This window comes from Electrona antarctica (assembly GCF_951216825.1).
Source record: "Electrona antarctica genome assembly, chromosome: 16".
NCBI lineage: Eukaryota > Metazoa > Chordata > Actinopteri > Myctophiformes > Myctophidae > Electrona > Electrona antarctica.
Window position 1 is genome coordinate 8,186,039 of NC_136797.1, and position 24,360 is coordinate 8,210,398.

Genomic DNA, 24,360 nt, shown 5'->3' on the forward strand with positions numbered 1-24,360 from the left:
ATTTGGCTATTCTGAGTGGCCAAACAGCATTGACCACGCCTCCAGGTCTTAAGTTAAGTCATAAGACCTGGTACTTAAGTCACGCATAATACTGCCCTGAACCCCTAATTGCTCATGATGTGCTGGTTGGTGCTTTGCATGGTTTCCGCCGCCATCGGTGTATGAATGTGCAAGTGAATGGGTGAATGTAATGCACAATCTATGTAAAGCACCTTGGATAAAGGCGTTAGTTTTATTTACCAAGACACTGAACCCTACACAGTTGGTCGGTGTGAGCTCGCCACCATCGGTGTGTGAATGTGGGAAGTGAGAACGCTGGGGTCGACTGTTCGCCGCTTCACCTCCCAATGTATGAATGAATGAACCATTGTAAAGCACTTGGAAAGGCACTAAAAATGTAAATTCATTATTATTTACATGAACGCTATTAAACAACTAAATCTAAATTTGCCCTCAAAATCAACATTGCACTAGAGTGAAAGGGGAAAGCGGCGCTTCAAAGATACTGTATAGCCTACCGTGGTAAACATGAAAATGTCTGTCTAAACAGCGCGCTATCTACAGAACATCTCAACAACTGTAATCAAGCGAGACAAATGTAAATAAGAAAAACATGTGAAACAACAAGACAAAGTGCTGCGTTTGTTTCCGCTAAGCCCCGCTTGTTCAGCACAGCAGCCTGACGACGTTGGACAGTCACACTGTGTGTGTGTGTGTGTGTGTGTGTGTGTGTGTGTGTGTGTGTGTGTGTGTGTGTGTGTGTGTGTGTGTGTGTGTGTGTGTTGGGGGGGGGACAAATAGAATAAAGAGACAATGACGATGAAAACTAATTTGCATTTAAACAATAAATTCCTCGTTGTATACAGTTACAGTATATTGCAATCATATGTGTGTCTGTCTTCTTGCAGAGAGACTTAGAATGAGCCCATGTGAGGGGGGGGGGGGGGAGAGAGGTAGAGGGAGAGAGATTGAAATTGAATAGCCCAGAGAGAGAGACAGATTGAGATTGACTATGCCCAGAGAGAGAGTGAGAGAGAGAATGAGATGCCCAGTGAGAGAGTGCTCAGAAACTGGGGGAGAGAGAGAGGGGGAGGGAGCTAGAAAAGGAGAGCGAGAGAGAGAGACAGAGAGGGAGGGAGGGAGGGAAGGAAGGATGGAGGGAAAGAGTGAGAGAGAGGGAGGGAGAGAGATAGAGAGGGTCCCTCCTCTCTACCTATGACGGATCCCAGTGGGTGTGAAATGGATTTGAACTTGCAGCGCAGAGTGGAGAGAGTTCTGAGCAGGAGGGGAGCCTCAGAGAGAGAGAGAGAGTTCTGAGCAGGAGGGGAGACTCAGAGAGAGAGAGAGAAGGAAAGCAAGCACCGTATGTAACTTCTGACTGACTGGACTTGACACCTCTCCATCTATAGGACTCTGTGGACTTCATTTATACATATACCGTCTGGATACTGGACTTATAACATCTGCAAGGTATTGTATTGAGAATGACATCATTGATTTCTCCCTCTTTATGTCTAGTATAATTACTGTTGACAAAATCTCTCTCACTCTCTCTCTCTCTCTCTCTCTCTCTCTCTCACTCTGCGGTTGTTCCAAATTAATGTAGTTCGGCAAAATGGAAACGTTGCAATGCTCTGTACAATACAATAGGTCTTTATGGTCCACTTAAAGATAGATATGTATATGCTATTTTTGGTTGATGCTGTTCGGTGGCCGTTTTCGTTTCGTTTAAAGCTTAATTGACGGTGATGACGCGATTTTGGGATGGTGTACATTGGTATAGGTTTAGGGTTTATTCTAGAAAATATAGCCGAAGCTCACAAAGTGCTGCCTCAGTCTCACAGCGCAGTCTCCGAGAGCACTTAATGCGCTTGAAGTTCTTGCACACAAAAAAAATCCCGACTCCACACGACAACGCATTAACGTTGTCCTCCTAATACAATGTATTGAAGTTATTCATGTTTTGTGTAAGTTTTATCATTTGATTATTAGTCATTAAATAAAGTTGATATCATGTTGGTGCTTTCCCAGGTTGCTTTTGGGATGAATGTGTTCATTCGACACCTGCTGTGGGTGTTTTGTGTTGTGTGCACGACCACCTCGGCGCAGCCATGTAAGTCCTCAGTCTTCACTATTTACTGCAGCCTATACTGTCTTACATGATGTCTTATTTATAGAACAGTGGTTCTCAAACTTTTTCATGTCAAGGACCCCCATGTTGACACTATAATTTGCCCGCTGACACCCATGAAAATGAAATGATATGCCAGGGAGGGACCCCCAAGAGAAGAATTGTATGGCTCTATAGATTCAACCATTTTAATTTCAAGGACCCCCTGGCCTATATAGTTTGACATGCATTTAGTCTACAGGCCCACATTTAATGGCATTTCTATCTCTGGGACCCCCATTTATAATGTAAAATCAATGTTAATTTAACTCTGAGTGTGTACAAATGGAACCAAATGGTTACACTGCAGACCCATAAAGGTCCATTTGGTTCCAAACTATAATCATTTGGCTGCATGGGGACCCTAACCTTATGGGGACCCCACCATGGGGACCCCACTTTGAGAACCAATGGTCTAGAAGCAGAAGAAGTATTCAGATATTTAAAGTACCAAAATTAAAAGTATATATTTTTTAAATAGCAGATCTACAAGCTCAAAATAATCAAAATGTGAGCTTGTACACCTGATATATATATCTGCTAATAGCCGACATAGACAAATCAATAATTATGCATAAAGTGTTTAAAAATACCCCCAATGACACCTGGCTTGGCGGGGGGTCCCCGGACCCCACCTTGACACCTGGCTTGGCGGGGGTCCCCGGACCCCACCTTGACACCTGGCTTGGTGGGGGGTCCCCGGACCCCACCTTGACACCTGGCTGGGCGGGGGGTCCCCGGACCCCACCTTGACACCTGGCTTGGCGGGGGGTCCCTGGACCCCACCTTGACACCTGGCTGGGTGGGGGGTCCCTGGACCCCACCTTGACACCTGGCTTGGCGGGGGGGTCCCTGGACCCCACCTTGACACCTGGCTGGGTGGGGGGGTCCCCGGACCCCACCTTGACACCTGGCTGGGTGGGGGTCCCGGGGGGCTTGGCGGCACCTTGACACCTGGCTGGGCGGGGGTCCCGGGGGGCTGGGCGGGGGTCCCCGGACCACACCTTAATTGATAACATTTACAGTATATATTTTAAGTATAGGCTACTGTAGTGTATAGCAGTGGTTCCCAAAGTGGGGTCCGGGGACCCCCAGGGGTCCTTGAGGGAGTTCCAGGGGGTCCCCAGCTAAATGTTGGATTGAAACCAAATGGACCCTTATGTGTCCATTTGGTTCCATTTGTACACTCTCAGAGTTACATTATAACATTGATTTTACAATATAAATTGGGGGAGATAGAAATGACACGGGTTGAAAATCACTGCTAGAGCCGTCAAAATCTTCTCTTATGGGGGTCCCTGGCATATCTCTCCAAAGGGGATCCGCAGGCTGATTAGTGTCAGTCCTTGACATGAAAAAGTTTGGGAACCACATGGTGTATAGTACCATTTAGCAGTAATTGCATACCATTGCATGCTTATGACTTAGCCTACTCCATTACATTTCATTGGTAATTATTCAGTTTTTTTACTCAACCACAATCATTTGACAGCCTTATAGTTACTTTGTAGATTTTGATTATTTTAAACTAATAATCAGGGTCAAGTGGTTAATGTAACAAAAAAAAGATCCTATCACACAAAGATCGGTAACTCTGAGGACCCCCTATAGGGGTCCCGCCGTCCCAAGACCCCCTAGGGGTCCCAGGATCCAGACCTCCTGTTTGAAGACAGAGCACTCTTTTAGTAACCTGACTCCGCCAGATGGGGCAGCAGAGAGTACACTGGGTTCCCCCCTCCTGCGGAACCCAGTGTACTCTCTGCTGCCCCATCTGGCGGAGTCAGGTTACTCTTTTAGTTGTCGTATGAAAAACTATATAGTATGGTGACTTTAAAATAACAAAAGTCAATGATGTGTTCTTGTGCATGTTTGCTTTAATCACATGGACCCTATGCCAGTGGTTCTCAAAGTGGGGACCCCCAGCGGGGTCCTTGGGGTGGTACCGTGGATTTCAGGGGGTCCCCTGCAGCAACAAAATAACATAAGCGTCACAATCATTTTAACAACTTTAACCATAAATACTTTGGCGTCACTATTCTGGGCATAGCACAATAGCAGGACATTTGGCAAAACTAATAGCCGATGTACAATCTCACAGCGTGTCGCAACTCAACATAATTGTGAGCTTGTAGTTAGTTCTGCTATTTGTTCAGCAACGAGACGTGGTGTAGAGGTGGGAAAAAAAGGATGGACCCCTGGGTTGAATTATATGTATTACTGATTAATTGGATACAATGGATGGACCACAATAGAAACAAGCCCCAGGGGCTTGTGCTGTCAAAGGTTTTGCACCAAATTTGCACCAAAACGAGGTTCATCGTTGGCATCCAGGGAGTGTGTATTGACATCGACAGGGGTTGCCGGAGATTAGCTGTACACAGACGGACATACACTCACACACACACACACACACGGACGGTGTGCAAAACATACTCTCTTCCCATGCCTTCGGCCTGGTGGAGACAATAATGGGCCTTGGGTTGTAATTGAAATTAACCACTGGTCTAAATAACAATCTTCTGTTTTTTCCAGCAGCGTCGCAGAAACATGGAGCGTCGGAGAGGAGCCGCACGGCCAGCGGCTCGCTGGCCGGCAGCGTGAGGCTGCCCTGTCACTTCTCCATGGTCACACCGCCCGACGCACCACCTCCGCTGACCCAGGCCCAGCGCCCCTCCGCTGCCCGGACCACCACCCACCCGTCCAGCGGCGCCACCCAGAGCCCCGAGGACCAGCTGAGGATCAAGTGGACACGGCTGGAGGGCAGCGACGGGGAGCACACGGTGCTGGTCTCCCAGGGCGGCGTGGTCAAGGTGGGCGCCGGGTACCGGGGCAGGGTGTCGGTGGTCCCCGGCGCCGCCGGGGGTCCCCCGGGGGACGCCTCGCTGCTGCTGGTCAGCCTGAGGGCCAGCGACGCCGGCTTCTACCGCTGCGAGGTCATGCACGGCATGGAGGACACCCAGGGCACCGTCAGCCTCAATGTCAGTGGTGAGTGGAAAACAACGGACGTCACGCACGCACGCACGCACGCACGCACGCACGCACACACACACACACACACACACACACACACACACACACACACACACACACACACACAATGCGTTATTCACATTGATCCCGACCAAAAATCAGACAGAAATATATTTTCTGTTTACTAAAGAGCTGGCGAGATGGGGAGGAGACCCCCTGAACAGACAACTCGATATACTGTAGTAATGAGTACGAACAGAATATAGAGCTAAAATAACAACAATATCACTACCCCGTTAATGTACTTTTAATAATAATAATAATACACTTTATTTATAGAGCACCTTTCATGACACGAGTGCAGCGCAAAGTGCTTTACAGGAAAAAATACTAAAAAAGACTAAGCAATAGTAAGCATATCAAACAACATAAAAGTCAAGGCACAGTCAAAATATATAAAGTACTAAAAACATCAAACAACATAAAACAGAGCAAGGTCAGTGGAAAGCAAAAAGGCAAAAAGAATTACAGAGGCATTATAAATAGGCAGAGCAGTGGGTGTTTTAAGTGAGTTACAAATAAATTGTATTGTGTGTTGTAGGGTAAAGACACATTTCCTCAGCAGTATCGTACGTACACCATACTGTACTGTGGTTTGCAAGTAACTGACTCTCTCTTTTCCCTGCGTTTAGGTTAGGTTTAGGCATAGTTTCTCTTTCTGTGAGGTTAGGTTAAGGTTATTTACTTTTAGGCATAGTTTTTGTGAAGTTATAACACATTCTGGGCGGGAACCCCTTTTGGTGTTCTAACACTTCTGGACGGGAACCCCTCTTGGGGTTTTTCCAGAAAGCTTAGGTCAGGATTTAGAGGGCTTTTTAGAATCGGCCTCAGTCCAACACGGGTTAAAGGTTAGGGTTTAGGTGCCACCTAAGGAAGGACACACCAAAGGAAGCCATGTGGCCCACGGGCGGCTGTGGCTCAGGAGGTAGAGCAGGTCGTCCAAAGGAAGCCATGTGGCCCACGGGCGGCTGTGGCTCAGGAGGTAGAGCAGGTCGTCCAATGATCCCTGGGCCGGCGGCTCGAATCCCGGCTCCTCCTCCTGTCCACATGTCAAAGTGTCCTTGGGCAAGAAGACACTGAACCCCACATTGCCTCCAATGAGTTGGTCGGTGTGAGCTCGCCACCATTGGTGTGTGAATGTGGGAAGTGAGGACGCTGGCGTCGACTGTTCGCCGCTTCACCTCCCAATAATGTATGGATGAATGGACCATTGTAAAGCGCTTTGAGCACTATAAAAGCGCTATAAAAATGCAATTCATTATTACTATTATCATTACAGGGCAGGAGCCTATCTCCTGTTTGTGTAAGTCATTATAGGGGAGGAGCCTATCTCCTGTTTGTGTAAGTCAAAGTCATAACGATTTGTCACACACGTTACCGCAGTGAAATTTGTTCTCCGCATTTGACCCATCTCTTGGAGCGGTGAGCCGCAGCGTGCGCCGCGCTCGGGAATCATTTGATTAGTAGATTTGACCCCCAATCCAACCCTTTGATGCTGAGTGTCAAGCAGGGCGGCATTGGGTCCCATTTTTACAGTCTTTGGTATGACCCGGCCGGGGATCGAACCCCGACCTCCCAGTTTCAGGGCGGACACTCTAACCACAAGGCCACTGAGCTGGTGAGGCAGAGAGTGTAGCGTGAGGCAGATTGATGTACAAGAAACACCCCCAGGACATGCTTCTATAGTGTGCTGCAGGGACTTACCCCCAATCCAACCCTTGATACTAAGTGCCAATGGAGGCACTGGGCGCCATTTGTATAGTTCTTGGTAGGACCCGACCAGGGGATTGGCCCCCGACCTCCCAGTCTGCAGGGTGGACACTCTAACCACAACAAGGCCACTGAGCTGGTCCATTATTGGTTCCCTGACCGGGACACGAACCCTGTGTGTGTGTGTGTGTGTGTGTGTGTGTGTGTGTGTGTGTGTGTGTGTGTGTGTGTGTGTGTGTGTGTGTGTGTGTGTGTGTGTGTGTGTGTGTGTGTGTGTGTGTGTGTGTGTGTGTGTGTGTGTGTGTGTGTGTGTGTGTGTGTGTGTGTGTGTGTGTGTGTAGGGTTTTGATGGCCAACATCTCCTCGCTCTCCTCTGTGGACACAGGAGTGAGATATTCTTCCTTATCTTTGTGACCCACACCTGTGTGTATGTGTGTGTCTGTGCCATCATGCCATTTACCCAAAGTTGCAATGAGTAACTTTTATTATGCATCTGAACCCTGATCACACACACCACACGAGAGACCAAACTTCTACAGGCAAGAGGCAGTCCTCCACCTAGCTGGGCTTGGGGACAAGAGGCAGTCCTCCCCACCACCTAGCTGGGCTTGGGGACAAGAGGCAGTCCTCCCCACCACCTGGGCTTGGGGACAAGAGGCAGTCCTCCACCTAGCTGGGCTTGGGGACAAGAGGCAGTCCTCCCCACCACCTGGGCTTGGGGACAAGAGGCAGTCCTCCACCTAGCTGGGCTTGGGGACAAGAGGCAGTCCTCCCCACCACCTAGCTGGGCTTGGGGACAAGAGGCAGTCCTCCACCTAGCTGGGCTTGGGGACAAGAGGCAGTCCTCCACCTAGCTGGGCTTGGGGACAAGAGGCAGTCCTCCCCACCACCTAGCTGGGCTTGGGGACGAGAGGCAGTCCTCCCCACCACCTAGCTGGGCTTGGGGACAAGAGGCAGTCCTCCACCTAGCTGGGCTTGGGGACAAGAGGCAGTCCTCCCCACCACCTGGGCTTGGGGACAAGAGGCAGTCCTCCCCACCACCTAGCTGGGCTTGGGGACGAGAGGCAGTCCTCCCCACCACCTGGGCTTGGGGACAAGAGGCAGTCCTCCCCACCACCTAGCTGGGCTTGGGGACGAGAGGCAGTCCTCCCCACCACCTGGGCTTGGGGACAAGAGGCAGTCCTCCCCTCCACCTAGCTGGGCTTGGGGACAAGAGGCAGTCCTCCCCACCACCTAGCTGGGCTTGGGGACAAGAGGCAGTCCTCCCCACCACCTGGGCTTGGGGACATATTGGGCGTATGGCCTTCAGGCAGTACTACTTGTTAACTTACAGGGGGAGTACAGGGGGAGACCACCGGCTCCAACCACAAGTTTTGCAGGTGTAAAATAGAAAGTGAGGTTTTTGTTTTTGTACAAGCTCTCAACCTTTTGCATTTAAAATGTAATAAATAACTACATCAACAAGAATAGAGAAAGAAACAAAGTCAGATAACATCAAACATACACATGGTGCATGGTCAACATAGATTATTTAAAACAAGATATATATGGAATATCAATTCAATTCAAAGCTCAATTCAGTGCTCAATCAAAACAAAATAATGTATATTCAATTAAAAGGGAATACATGTGTTACATTGCAACTGAGCAAAATCTATCTTACCAAACCATACCTGTGCATTTACTGTACTGAAATAGTTAGCCTATACTGGCTATACATCCACATATTAACATCTTGTGTCCAAGACGTCTGTGGACGTCTTTGGTATTACCGCACGTGCAGTGCCAAAGACGTCTGTGGACGTCTTTGGTATTACCGCACGTGCAGTGCCAAAGACGTCTGTGGACGTTTTTGAAAAAAATCAACAAAAAAAAATGTTATACGTGGTGCCAAAGTTTGTGTTATTGCCATTGAGAATGCATTGGACGTTTAAGTTAAATAACTCAAACTATAAAACATTAAAAGTAAAAAGTTCCAGCATGTGTCACTTTTGCGTGGGCACACAACGTGTTAAAGGTTAGCTTGGGATAAACCTTTGAAAGCTTTTAGCTCGCTTTATATCACAGTCTGTTTGTGCACGAAGAGACAGAGACAGATGTGTAGACTCAGTCTCTTGTGCAAGAGCCATAAGTATAGCAGCAGATATCAAACATAAATACGTTTGTATATGTTTCATATCTGCTGCTACTTACAGTACAGCCGGTTTTATTCCACATTTTGGTGGCAGTAGTAGAATGAGAATTGTTCCCCATGTTTGTTCTACATTTTGGTGGCAGAGTAGTAGAAGAGAATTGTTCCCCATGTTTGTTCTACATTTTGGAGGTACAAGATCGTGGTCGCCCCCTCTAGTGTTGTTGTGGCTGTGTCACTCATTTAACCCATTTTTATCTGAGATCAGATTCTAAAAATGTCTTCTACATCCTGACAGTTTTCTGAAAAAGCTATGTTTCTATGTCAGTGGTTCTTCGATTTTTCAAAAATAGCAGACCTACAAGCTCGTAGCGCGCCACTCGGTGGCACACTATGAGCTTGTAGATCTGCTATTTTTCAATAGCTAAAGCATAACATGATGCTAACACCAAAAGGGGTTCCCGCCCAGAATGGGTTAACTTTGGAGTATAGTTTGACAGGTATGAGGGTTTTAGGGGTGCTGCCTGGGCTGCCTTTACCCACTTTGATACCAACTTTGAACAGAAAACACACACATTGCTGCAGGGTGCAGTTCCCCATGCAGAATATGAGCCCACCATGCGCCACCGAGCCAAATCCCAAATAAGCCCCGGTCGGTCCCAGACATAACTGTAGAGTTTTCCACATTTACGTCCTGAACAGCATGGCTTTGTTCAGCAGATCCCAGATAAAGACGGTGCTGTGAGTGACAAACAACCATCCATTTAACAGCCCTGGTTGTCTATTCACATCAGCCTCCAAACTCTGACAGGATATTTCCCACAGAGATGAGAATGTAATCTTTTCCAACATCCCCAGTCGAAAAAAATAAAACACGTAATTGCACAAGACGACAGCTACATACTATGGTCTCGGCCCTGGATGACAACTAAAGTGCTCGACGCTGTTGTTTTCCTGTATATTGTAACTTCTCCCTCGAGGAAGCAGGGCTCCTTTGTATGACTTCTTTGCGGGATGATTCAGGTTTCCATCTGGAATGGGACTTCTCTTTCAGTAATCTATTGTAATTATGAATTATTGTTCGGATGAAAGAGACTTTTGTGTCACTGGAATTATGTTTCTGTGAGATGAGTCTCTTAATCCATCCTGAACGGGAACCCCTTTTGGTGTTTTAAGCATTATGTTATGCTTTAGCTGTTGATTGCAGATCTAGCTGTTGATTGCAGATCTACAAGCTCATAGCGCGGCACCGAGTGCCGCGCTATGAGCTTGTAGGTCCGCTATTTTTGAAAAATCGTGAAAATGTGGCGAAAATCTTTGAATATATATTCTTTCAGAGCGAACGTTTTTTAACTCGACTCATTGCTTCTGGGAGGTCCCTGGAACAACATATTTTCAGATGGGGGTCGGCGGGGCCAAATACATATAATTCTGCGGCTCTTTGACCTGAAACAGTTTGAGAACCACTGACATAGAAACATGATTTAGAAGGTATTTATAGAATCGTCCTCAGGTCTAAATGGCTTAACTGAACCATGATGAGAAGAACGGTTTTGATGTCACTTGACGTCACGTCAGCTTCCCTGCGCAACTATTTAGTCTTGCCCACATTATCTGTCATTGGCCTGCACGTTGTCATTATCTGTCATTGGCCTGCACGTTGTCATTATCTGTCATTGGCCTGCACGTTGTCATTCCCACGTCCCCCGCGCTCCCCATTATCTGTCATTCGCCTGCACGTTGTCATTCCCACGTCCCCCGCGCTCCCCATTATCTGTCATTCGCCTGCACGTTGTCATTCCCACGTCCCCCGCGCTCCCCATTATCTGTCATTCGCCTGCACGTTGTCATTCCCACGTCCCCCGCGCTCCCCCGTCGCTTATCCCATCCTGAACGGGAACCCCTTTTGGTGTTTTAAGCATTATGTTATGCTTTTTAGCTATTGAACAATAGCAGATCTACAAGCTCGTAGGTCTGCTATATGTGGCGCAAATCTTTGAATATATATATATTCTTTCAGAGCGAACGTTTTTAACTGAAATCTTTGCTTCTGGGGGGTCCCTGGAACTACATATTTTCAGATGGGGGTCGGCGGCCAAATACATATATTTCTACGGGTCCTTGACATGAAATAGTTTGCGAACGACTGACATAGAAACATGGCTTTTTCAGAAAACTGTCAGGATTTAGAAGACATTTTTTTAGAATCGTCATCGGGTCTAAATGGGTTATTCACTTTTCAGTGTTCCCGGTAGTCCCTCGCCACTCCTGTGTCACATGACTGACAGGCAATGGAAGCCAGACATGCGTTCTCTAACTCGTTGGGGAAAAGAGGGGCGGGTCGACCTCGGTTTGTGCAGCACGGGTTCAAAAACTACTGGACTAAAACTAAAACATTTCAGATGACTAAAATGTGACAAAAACTAAATGGAATTTTAATCAAAAAGATCAATGTGCAATGCTGCGTTCACACTGGCAGATACAAAAGATGCAAAGCTACACAGCATATTGTAATAATAATAATAATAATAAAACTTTATTTATATAGCACCTTTCATGACATGAAATGCAGCTCAAAGTGCTTTACAGAGCAATGGAGAAAGAAAGAAACACAGTGAGGACATGAATAACAAAAAAATTAAAAGATCAATTAAAAGCAAGAGTGTAGAAGTGGGTCTTGAGCTGTGCTTTAAAAATGTCTACAGAGGCTGCCTGTCGGAGGTACATTGTAGCATTGTAGCTTGTAGCTGAAGTTGAAACCAGCTCAACTTTTTGTATCTTTGTATCTTAACGTCGCTGGCTTTTGAAAATGAATGCTAGCCTGTATGTTTGTAGCATATGGTGCATACGTCGGTTAGACATACTAACAGTCCGACAAGCATTAGTCCGACAACACTGTCGCTCCCCACATGCGTGGCAGGTTACAACTAACCCGTGGGCGGATAAAACTAACCTGTGGCAGGTTAAAACTAACCCGTGGTAGGTTAAAACTAACCCGTGGCTCACGACATGTGTCGCAGGTTAAAACTAACCCGTGGTAGGTTAAAACTAACCTGTGGCTCCCGACATGTGTCGCAGGTTAAAACTAACCTGTCGCAGGTTAAAACTAACCTGTGGCAGGTTAAAACTAACCCGTGGCTCCCGACATGTGTCGCAGGTTAAAACTAACCTGTGGCAGGTTAAAACTAACCCGTGGCTCCCGACATGTGTCGCAGGTTAAAACTAACCCGTGGCAGGCCTGGGCCGTGGCTCAGCGGTCCAGGCACCTTGGCCGGTAGCCCGAGTCTGGCAGTGTGCAGCGGGGCTCGACTCCCGATCCCGACGGCCTTTACTGCATGTCTTCCCCCATCTCTCTCCCCCATTTCCTGTCAGCCTGTCTGTCTGTCTGTCTGTCCCTCTATAAAAAATATAAAATAAAGGCGAAAGCCACAAAAAAAACTTGGCCGTGGCTCCCGACATGTGTCGCGGTTTATAACTAACCCGTGGTAGGTTATAACTAACCCGTGGTAGGTTAAAACTAACCCGTGGTAGGTTAAAACTAACCCGTGGCTCCTGACATGTGTCGCAGGTTATAACTAACCCGTGGTAGGTTATAACTAACCCGTGGTAGGTTAAAACGAACCCGTGGCTCCTGACATGTGTCGCAGGTTATAACTAACCCGTGGTAGGTTAAAACTAACCCGTGGCTTCCTCCTGTGAGGTTAGGTTTAGGCTTTGGGTTTTGGGTATAGGGTGTCGGACTAATCAATGCCTGTCCGACTGTTAGTTAAATGTACATAAATCAAAATGTGCAGTCGTCCGAATAAAGCCTAGTCTGTTATCTTGTGTAATGTGTGTGGTTCCTCTCCAAGGCGTGGTGTTCCACTATCGCACCAGTAACGACCGCTACTCCCTGGACTTCCCCGGGGCCGTGGGGGCGTGTGTGTCTGCCGGCGCCACCATCGCCACGTCGGAACAACTGACCGCTGCCTTCGAGGATGGCTTCGACCAGTGTGACGCAGGCTGGCTGTCTGACCAGACTGTCAGGTGTGTGTGTGTGTGTGTGTGTGTGTGTGTGTGCTCGTGCGTGTGCTCGTGCGTGCATGCGTGCGTGCGTGTATGCGTGGTCGCAGTCCAAAGTCGTTACTTTTCAGAAATTGGAAATATGTCCCAATGGATCCAGTACAGTTCTTACTTGGTTCTTGTTAATACATTTTATTGGTTAAATATTTATAAAAGCCACAGACAGAGAAACTATTTTTGGTATGTGGAATAAAAATGTAAAAGGGAATTTTTAGAATGATTCAAACGTTTAAAGAAAAAAAACGAATGAGTGTAGCAGATCTACCAACTCACAACCCATCACCTTGTGTGTAGATCAGATCATTTGTGCACTCTACGCATGCGTGCGTGCGTGCGTGCGTGCGTGCGTGCGTGCGTGCGTGCGTGCGTGCGTGCGTGCGTTGTGAATAGATCAGGGTTCCCCAATAGGCGGCCCACGGGCCGCAAATGGCCCCTGGAAGAATTTCACCACTTTTGCCTTTTTGTCATTTTTAGATACCCAATCACGAAGCCCCGTCCTGGTTGCCACGGCGACATGAAGGCCAAGCCAGGAGTGAGAACGTACGGCCAACGCAACCGGACCGAGAAATATGACGTGTATTGTTACGTGGACAAACTGAACGGTGAGTCAGTCAACACCAGGAGTACATTATGGAAAACATCAGCACGATGATCGGGGGCCCACCGATCGATCGCCGCCCCAGCACCTTACGATGACGTGAGACATTGCCAAAGCATTTCCCGGGGGTCCCCGGCCAAAAACGTTGAGAACCCCTGATATACAGTATGTCCAAAACCTTTCAGGATTCAAAATTAAAAAATTGCCAAAGTAGCAGATATATGCCAAGCTCTAAACACGTTTCTTCACACCGCGTTTTGACCACGCAGATCTGCTACTTTTGTTTTATTTTTTATCCCACGATTTTGCAACCCCGTTTTTTCACCCAGTGCCAATTATCTAATGTAATCCTGGGCACTACACTACCTCCCCCTCCGGCTGGCCAGGGGGAGGTAGTTTTTTAGAGAACAGGACTACTGCATGTTTTTGTGAGGGTACCTACCCTAGGAGACACGGGAGAACATGCAAACTCCACACAGAAAGGCCCTTTCGCCAACCCCGCCTCGGGTATGGGCACTGATGACGCGGAGGAGGGAACACGCCCCCAGCGCCCACAGTGTCCCCAGCGGGAATCGAACCCAGGACCTTCTAGCTGTGAGGCGACAGCACTACCGACTGTGCCACCGTGCCCCCTAGATCTGCTACTTTTGATACTTTTGCGTGACGCTGTAGTATGATCAAGTAGAGGGCATTAATTTACGCAAAAAAACCCCATTAAAAAACCATATATGGAGACAGGAGGTTTCTGCCCGCGACAGCAACGATATTATATAATTATATTCTATGTAATGAATATCAATTTAATGCTACCAGTCTCACTTTTTATACGATGATGGCAGCTTTCAGTCTGATTTATAAATAGCTGTTGCAATTCGTGCATGCAACACGCTGTGGGCTTGTAGATCTGCTAGCAATTAAGCCATTCTGAACGGGAACCCCTTTTGGTGTTTTAAGCATTATGTTATACTCTAGCAGCTGTTGAAAAATAGCAGATCTACAAGCTCATAGCGCGGCACCGAGTGAAAATGTGAATATATATATTCTTTCAGAGCGTTTTTAACTCAAATCTTTGCTTCTGGGGGGGGTCCCTGAAACAACGTATTTTCAGATGGGGATCGGCGGCCAAATACATATAATTTTTCATGTCCTTGACATGAAAATGTTTGAGAACTGTCAGGATTTTAGAAGGCATTTTGTAGAATGGTCCTCCGGTCTAAATGGGTTAAACTTTAAAGCGTTACAAAGTGACATGGCCCACACGGTGTGAGGATTTATGGCCGCTTGGCAGCGGTGCCGGCCCAACATGCACAAGCTGTCAACATACCAGTAGGCTAAACACAGCAACGACAAAACAGATGTTGGAGTCGTGTTGTTGTTTAGCAACATGACATTTATGTATACGAGAAGAGAACACCAGATCTGTATATACTGCAGCACTCTATGAGTTGGACAATAGGCGTGCGTAGGTACCAGCGTATAGAGCACCGAAGTCTGACGTCAATATCGGTAGAGGGCGCAAATCCACGGTACTTTGTATTTGCATTGTAATCCCCATAGGGGGGATTTTAGATTGCCTCATATAAGTACTGCGATTGAAGAATAAACATGTCATCCAGGCCGCTTCACTCGTATGGATATGAAGAATCAACTGACTGAGAGAAAACGCTATTGTTACTGCCACTGAATTAGTTACGTTTTCGCTAGAAACAGACTGTATCATATATGACACCTCCCTGACAATAACGCCGAGACAGCCTGTTTAGTTTTGGACCACAATGCTTATATGAAACGATTTTAAGATGAGCCCATGTTATTCTCCATACTTCCGTGAACCAGGGGAACTGAGGGGACGAGCGAGTGACGTCAGGACTTCGGTGCTCTATACGTAGTTCTCTGCTTTTAGATGATGCATCTTTGATCAATCTTCCAAAGTCAGACTTGGCCTCTACAGCTGTATTTATTCCTAAATACTGTATGAATCTATGAGTTGGAGAACAATGAGCGTGCGTTGTACCAGCGCAGCTTTCTGCAAACGTTTTCATGTCAAGGACCCCCAAATTGACACTTATTAGCCCGCTAGACATGCCAGGGACCCCCATAAGAGAAGATTATTTTACAGCTCTAGCATTGGTTCTCAACCCGTTTAATTTCAAGGACCCCCAGTTTAACATGCATTAGTCTACGGACCCCCCATTTAATGGCATTTCTATCTCTGAGACTCCCAATTTATATTGTAAAATCAACGTTCATTTTAACTCTGAGAGTGTACAAATGGAACGGGTCCATTTGGTTCCATTTGTACACTCTCAGAGTTACAGAACCATAAGGGTCCATTTGGTTCCATTTGTACACTCTCAGAGTTACAGAACCATAAGGGTCCATTTGGTTCCATTTGTACACTCTCAGAGTTACAGACCCATAAAGGTCCATTTGGTTTCCAAACTATCATTTAGCTGGGGACCCCCTGGAACTCCATCAAGGACCCCTACGGGTCCCCGGACCCCACTTTGTGCATCTTTGATCAATCTTTTGAAGCCACACTATTCTTCTTCTTCTTCGCTGAAGGTCCTTCCTCCTCCCGGGGTGTTTGTTTTAGTGTGACGTGACCCTTTCACCTTCCTTCCCCAAAGTAAATATTTGACATGATTTCACACGCTTAACCATCGCTGCCCGAGGGAAGGGTTTCTTCTTGTACTCGAGAGGAGTTGCTGAGTAGACGTGTAAGATTTAAAGCCAAGTGTCTAAACAAAAAGTTGTAAAAGGCTTCAAGGTTTTTGAAGGCTTTATAAAATATATATTTTTTGCATTATACAGGATTGGATTTTTGCCTCCTTGGGAACCCCTAGTAGTCCGGCAGCCGACAGGCTTCTTTTGTTTAAAGTGGGAAATTTGGTATATTGTCTATATCAGGGGTTCTCAACCCGTGGGTCGCGACCCCTCGGGGGGTCGCCAAATTATTTTGGGGGGTCCCCAAATTATTTTCAAAAAAAAAAAAAAAAAAAAAGATTTTATTTAAAAAAGAATTGCAACTGAATGGCTGGAAAATGGAAATGAAGAGTTTACATAGTACATGCATACACCTTCCCTAATGATTATATCTGGTTTCAGTATTTATTTATGGTGTATTGTCTCTATTATTAAGGTTATTGTAGCAGTCAATTTATATTTGGGGTTGGGAGGGGGCGGGGCGGGGGTCCCGAGACATTGTCAAAGCATTTCCGGGGGTCCCCGGCGAAAAACGTTGAGAACCCCTGGTCTATATACATACATTCATGAATCCACTTGCTGACCGGCTGTCAGTATTGGGCTTTAAAAAAAATAAAAAATTAAGAAATTAACATCCTATGGCAGTCTTTCCTTATGCTTTAAGTAGCATGCGACAAGTCAAACTAGGGGTTTCATTCCAAGCATTAGTTTTGCACAAAAAAACACACGGCCATAGACGTCATGACAAATGTGATGAGGTCAGCACAAGTGGCTATGGCTGTTTTTAGCCCACGGAATGTATTTTGTGCAAAACTAATGCTTGGAATGGATTCAGAATCATGAAAACCCCCTAGTTTGACATGTCACACGCTACTTAAAGCAAAAGGAAAGTTTGACATTTTTGCCTGCCATAGGATGTTAATGATAGGGTCACAAGAAACCCCTATAAAAATTGCCCAATACTGACAGCCAGCCGGTCAGCAAGTGGATTCATGAATGTATGTATATAGACAATATTTTTGGCCAATAAAAAAGACTATATACCAAATTTCCCACCCGTCCACCTTGACTGCCGGACTATGGGACTCTATGCCTTTTTTGTGTTGTTCAATTAGGATTACTAGCTGTTTCTATACGTTTGATGTATTACGTAATGCCTGACTCTGTCCCTCCCTCCCCTAATAGGCGAGGTGTTCTACCCTCCTACGCGGGACAAGCTGACGCTGGCGGAGGCCAGGCAGGAGTGTGAGAGGCACGAGGCCACGCTGGCCTTGCCGGGCCACCTGTTCGCCGCCTGGAGGGCGGGCCTGAACCGCTGCGACTACGGCTGGCTGGCGGACGGCAGCGCGCGCTACCCCATCTCCGTGTCGCGGCCGCAGTGCGGCGGCGGTCTGCTGGGGGTCCGCACGCTCTACCGCCACGTGAACCAGACCGGCTACCCCAGCCCCACGGACAGATTTGTGGCGGTCTGCTTCAAGCGTAAGCATGGATTTTAAAGTTCCCAGTCGCCGACTGTGGGGCGACTGTGGCTCAAGAGGTAGAGCAGGTCGTCCAATGATCCATGGGTCGGCGGTTCGAATCCCGGCTCCTCCTGGCTACATGTCGAAGTGTCCTTGGGCAAGACATTGAACCCCAAATTGCTCCCAATGTGCTGGTTGGTACCTTGCATGGCTTCCGCTGCAATCGGTGTATGAATGTGTGTGTGAATGGGTGAATGTAATGCACAATCTATGTAAAGCGCCTTGGATAAAGGCGCTATATAAATGCACCATTTACCATTTGCCGACACGGCTGATTTCAGGTCATTTGGATTCCATAGAAACCACAGCGTGAGTTCTGTGAAAGCGTGCTGCTGCGCACCGAAAAGAGCAGATCGGCTGTTTTCGATCATTAGTTATTTTTTAAGAGGAAAGAGTATTTTAAGTGATCAAACTAGCAATGGAATACAAGTTTAGAAGCATCTTCCAGAAACATGAATGGTCTCAGAAATGTCATGATTTCTTCCATTCCATTGTGCCAGGTTCTTCCAACGCATCACCGGTCGTCTCGGAAAACCGTTGATCAAATATTGTTAAATATATTTTTTTTTATACTGCATTGTCTATTTATCGCCTTGAATGTTTCCCAAAACATTCTTTAGTGTAATGTAGCTGTAAAAAAAACAGGCATTGTGTGTTTGTTTGTTACACATTGAAAGACTGCCATGTTGGATAAGGCGGCAAAAAGCCCAACCGCTGTGGATTGATATGATCCAGGTGCACAGCAACGGTCTGTATACGTCCTAGCAACGCTCTGCTATCAAGGAATAAACAGACTGCTCAATGTCGTGATTGACCCAATCGGAATGGAGCATTATTGAACCAACTAGGCCATTTAGCCTGGCCCAGGCAGCGTGCGTTCTGGTCTAGTGGGGCGGGTGTAGCGCATGGAGCAAGCGCTGTATATTATTGGTTCACCGATCTGAGAGCCCGCCCCCCTCCTCCCCTCCCCTCCCCTCCCTGCTAGAAACAGTCGTAGCAAAAAATAGCCGATCTACAAGCTCAAAACGCGTCGCACTGCAACGCATTTTGAGCTTACAGATCAGCTATTTTTTAATTGGAAACCTGAAAACGAAAAGTAACCTTTTTTTTATTTAAATTTCAAATGCATTTGGTTATAGTTATGTTAACTTTATGAACTAAATACAAATACATGCTGTCTATAAAAAAAAATACAATAACATGTTAATACTAGTAATTAAGCAACATATATCTACTGAAGTAATTTAAAGCAGGTCATGTTTGCATGTTTGGAATTCTAACAGCTGAAAGTAATATTCCAGTATTCCGATATTAACCCGAGGGCCACATTAAGTGAAGGTGGCGGCCGCATGTGGCCCCCGGGCCGCCACTTGCGACCCCTTTGGGGGTCGCCAAATTATTTAAAAAGAAAAAACTTTTTTTTGTTTTTTGTTTTTTTTTGCAACTGAATGGCTGGAAAAAGGAAATGAAGAGTTTACATATAGTACACATAGTACATGCATACACCTTCCCTAATGATTATATCTGGTTTCAGTATTTATTTATGGTGTATTGTCTCTATTAATCGCGCCAGTGGTTCGAGAGTCCGAGTCAGACAGACAGACATTATCATCATTTTAAAATGAATAAGGCAAACATGAAAAAGGTGTGCAAGGGAGATAAGCGCGCGCGAAAGAAAAAGGCAATAAAAATGAGCCAAAGGCCTAGATATAGATAGCTCCAAGTCGTTTTTTACCAGTGATTTAAAAAGATGACACTGACTTTATGTGCGCACTTCCACTCCTAATCTTCTATACGACTTTCTTCCTTTACGCCCGCCGCCCCTCCTCCCTCCCGTCATTGTGCTCCGGCAGCCGAGAGACGAGATGAAGTTTCCCTCCAGCTATTTGAGTTATGACCTCAGCTTATCTGAACCCTGACCCTGCTTTAACGTCCTGGTCTGGGGGTTGTCAAAACAGTCCGCCCTGCAGCTCCAGGACAGCTGACACGGCATACGTAGCGGCAGCCTCACACTTAAAGGTAGTTTCAAACCGACAAAGCGACAGAAAGACAGATAGAGAGAGACGAGAGAGAGAGAGAGAGAGAGAGACAGAAAGAGAGAGAGAGTGTGGGCTTAGAGAAGAAGTGGAAGAAGACAGACAGATGCTGGCGTTCCTTGAACACACACACAGATGTGCATAGTTTGTACTGTTGGGTTATTTATTTATTTCTATGACTGAGAGCTTGTTTGCAGTGTGGAAACCATTGCAGTCGTTTGTCCCAATGCAGTCAGGGAGGGAAACAAGAAAGCTGTAGTTGTTTGTCTCCTTAAAAAACCCTGAAAAGACAGATAGTTGGTTGCCCCCGCCGGTGTTGGTTGCCCCCGTCGGTGTTGGTTGCCCCCGTCGGTGTTGGTTGCCCCCGTCGGTGTTGGTTGCCCCCGTCGGTGTTGGTTGCCCCCGCCGGTGTTGGTTGCCCCCGCCGGTGTTGGTTGCCCCCGCCGGTGTTGGTTGCCCCCGTCGGTGTTGGTTGCCCCCGCCGGTGTTGGTTGCCCCCGCCGGTGTTGGTTGCCCCCGCCGGTGTTGGTTGCCCCCGTCGGTGTTGGTTGCCCCCGCCGGTGTTGGTTGCCCCCGCCGGTGTTGGTTGCCCCCGCCGGTGTTGGTTGCCCCCGCCGGTGTTGGTTGCCCCCCGCCGGTGTTGGTTGCCCCCGCCGGTGTTGGTTGCCCCCGCCGGTGTTGGTTGCCCCCGCCGGTGTTGGTTGCCCCCGTCGGTGTTGGTTGCCCCCGCCGGTGTTGGTTGCCCCCGCCGGTGTTGGTTGCCCCCGCCGGTGTTGGTTGCCCCCGCCGGTGTTGGTTGCCCCCGCCGGTGTTGGTTGCCCCCGTCGGTGTTGGTTGCCCCCGCCGGTGTTGGTTGCCCCCGTCGGTGTTGGTTGCCCCCGTCGGTGTTGGTTGCCCCCGCCGGTGTTGGTTGCCCCCGTCGGTGTTGGTTGCCCCCGCCGGTGTTGGTTGCCCCCGTCGGTGTTGGTTGCCCCCGCCGGTGTTGGTTGCCCCCGTCGGTGTTGGTTGCCCCCGCCGGTGTTGGTTGCCCCCGTCGGTGTTGCGTGCCGGAAATCGCCGGTCTACAAAGCTCTCAACGCACGGCATAGATCGTCTATTTCCCACGTGCGACACCCGGCGTGCGAACCATGTACGACTCAGGCTTTGTTTTGTTGTTGAAGAACGAACTTTCAACAAAGAGCTGTGCCCACTAGTCTGCCCACACCTCACCAGCTAGCGGAGTGGAGGACAGGAGTAGGTACCAGTGTGAGATACACAAAACGCTTATTTAGGCCCCCAAAATACAAAGACCAAAACTTCCCCAACTGCCCTGTTTATGGTGTGGTGTTTTATGAGGGGAAAACCCAACTCATGTGTGCTGCTCTCTCTAACACAGATATACTTCCAGAACCAGGACAGGTCCCTAATGCATCACAGCTGGCCCCTGCCCAGCGACACACATGAGCCTGCGTCAGCGGAGAGAGAGATACAGGCAGACCCCGATACTCACTCCTCCATTAGAACATCCATCAAAACAGTACTTTATACACGTCTTCAGAATAAGTTGATTTCTTGGATTTCCTGTACAGTACAGTTAAGAAATGTAAGTTATATATATATAAAAAAGGGATTAGACGGATCATGCGGACGACTTGAGGGCTTGCCTGGAAAACTCACGGGGACTTTTGAGACGTGCAACCTTTTTTGTGCTGTAATGTGTTTTGCCAACTTGCTTATTAGTAAGTTGAGACAGCAGAAGGAGTACAAGCGAGGCTTAACGGGAGAGGTAATGTCAGTGACAGTATGCGGACAGACCCCAGCGCTCGGCCAGATGGCCGGGCCTCGCCAAACACATGACATCATCCCTGGGCAGGGCCCGTTTTGGAGGAGCTGCTAGACTTTTTGGAGGGGCTGCTCTCGCTATAAGAAGCAGCAGCGAGGGTCTGTCCCGTCACGGTGTGAGTGACCACAATAAGTGACTCTCCGGAGCGAGTTAAGTCTGGGCGCTAATCAGCCCGTGAGGACCCTGTTGGAATGCGTGCTGAGACAGGGAGGAGGAGGAGGAGGAGGAGGAGGAGGAGGAGGAGGAGGAGGTGGAATACACCGTCCATTTGAGCTTTATCTGGGTTTGACTGCGTGTTCGGAGAAGAGATACGGAGAGAGATTGAGAGTGATTGACAGAGAGAGAGAGAGAGAGTGAGAGTGAGAGAGAGAAGCCAACTCCATTCATAGACGACTTTCGAGGCCAATGATGATGATGAAAGAAAGGGTCGTTTAAATGTAATTTATTAACCCATTTCGACCGAGACCGATTCTACAAATATCTTCTAAATCATGACAGTGTTCTGAAAAACCTATGTTTCAATGTCAGTGGTGCTCAAACATTTTCATGTCAAGGACCCCCAAAAATATATGTATTTGGCTGCCTGACCCCCATCTAATAATATGTTGTTTCAGGGACCCCGCCAGACCCATGTATTTGAGTTAAAAACGTTCCACCTGAAAGAATATATATTCAAAGATTTGCACCACATTATCATGATTTTTCAAAAATAGCAGATCTACAAGCTCGTAGCTTGTAGATCTGCTATTTTTCAACAGCTAAAGCAAAACATAATGCTTAAAACACCAAAAGGGGTTCCCGCCCAAAATGTGTTAAAGTGTTATGCCAGTAACATTAAAACCTGCGCGGTCGGACCCCATGCAGGCAAAAGAGTGTGTGCTCATTCAGCAGCTGGAATTATACAAAATGAGCATTCTGTACTTTCTTGACTTTTGGGGGGTTATTCTTCCAAGCATGAGTATATTATGTCAACAAGAACATTAAGCACTTAAAGGGGGGAATTTCACTTCAAAACACTTCTGGGGTCATTTTCACGTCGTCTACGCTGGCTTGTTGTTGTCCCAGACCGTTCTTAACCCATTTTAGGTGGGAACCCCTTTTGGTGTTTCAAGCATTCTGTTATACTTTAGCTATTGAAAAATAGCAGATCTACAAGCTCATAGCGCGCCACCGAGTGGCGCGCTATGAACTTGTAGGTCTGCTATTTTTGAAAAATCGTAAAAATGCGGCACAAATCTTTGAATAGGTATATATTCTTTCAGAGCGAACGTTTTTTTTTATTTCAACGTCAGGCCTAAATGGGTTAAGTTGCTTGATTCAATATTTAGATATTTGATATGCATGTGATCAGACATGTACTGTAAGGCCATTCAACATCAAACCCCTGTTAGGGTCTTTGAAAACAAGACCAGCTTCTGGTGACTGATATTGTCCTTCTAATGAACGGGTTCTGGTGACTGATATTGTCCTTCTATTGAACGGGTTCTGGTGACTGATATTGTCCTTCTATTGAACAGGTTCTGGTGACTGATATTGTCCTTCTATTGAACGGGTTCTGGTGACTGATATTGTCCTTCTAATGAACGGGTTCTGGTGACTGATATTGTCCTTCTATTGAACGGGTTCTGGTGACTGATATTGTCCTTCTATTGAACAGGTTCTGGTGACTGATATTGTCCTTCTAATGAACGGGTTGACCTCAAATGGATCAAATTAATATCAAATGTCTAAACATTTGAATCAGGCAAATGAAAAATCACCAAATATCCGAACTACAAGCTCACAACGCCTCAGCACTGCGAGGCGTTGTGAGCTTGCAGATCGTCTAGTTTCACAATGTTTCCCTAGTTTCTCTTTCTTACGTAAGTAATATTTGACAATTCAGGCAATTTGGTATTGAAAAGTCATTACATTGTTACAGAGTTCATCATCTGGGGACCCACCAACAATAATCATCTATGATTGAATCCATGATCTCGGTCGAGATCATGGATTTCACAATGCCACGCCAGACTTCCCGGTCCTTCATTGCCATCCCCAGTTCCTGCTTACTGATGCATGTGTCCCTACTAGCGATGACATCAGGGATCGACAGTTTTTTACCTCTGGTCTGCTTTGAGGCAGGACCCCAGAGAAGAAGGGAAGATATAACCTCATGATCAGCTCTGTCCAGTGGTCGGCAAACTGTGTTCCTCTGGATCGGACTAGTGAAGAAACACGGGGAAGATTGCTGTAGATTAGAGAAGTCGATGGGTGGCTCTTCCAAGAGAGAATTTGCGCTCTGATTAGAAGGCGGGTGTAAGTGCCATCCAGCCGTTTATCTATAATTTCTTTGAAAGTGTCCATGTCTCGGAGCCATAGAGCAGGGGTTCTCAACGTTTTTGGCCGGGGACCCCCGAAAATGCTTTGGCAACGTCTCGGGACCCCCGCCCCGCCCCCTCCCGACCCCCAATATAAATTGACTGCTACAATAACCTTAAACCATTTTGGGCGGGAACCCCTTTTTGATGTTTTAAGCATTGTTATAATTTAGCTATTGAAAAATAGCAGATCTACAAGCTCATAGCGCGCCACC

At 47.2% G+C, this 24,360-nt stretch overlaps 1 protein-coding gene across 1 annotated transcript in view; it reads left to right on the forward strand.

The window, feature by feature from the left end:
- Positions 1 to 4,748: 4,748 nt before the first annotated feature.
- Positions 4,749 to 24,360, forward strand: part of vcanb (versican b) — a 49,242-nt gene continuing 29,630 nt past the window's right edge. The window contains exons 1-4 of the mRNA XM_079525337.1: positions 4,749 to 5,155; positions 12,893 to 13,067; positions 13,578 to 13,705; positions 17,593 to 17,886. Coding sequence (XP_079381463.1) covers positions 4,792 to 5,155; positions 12,893 to 13,067; positions 13,578 to 13,705; positions 17,593 to 17,886 — 961 coding nt within the window. The 5' untranslated portion in view covers positions 4,749 to 4,791. The remainder of the gene's footprint in view (positions 5,156 to 12,892; positions 13,068 to 13,577; positions 13,706 to 17,592; positions 17,887 to 24,360) is intronic.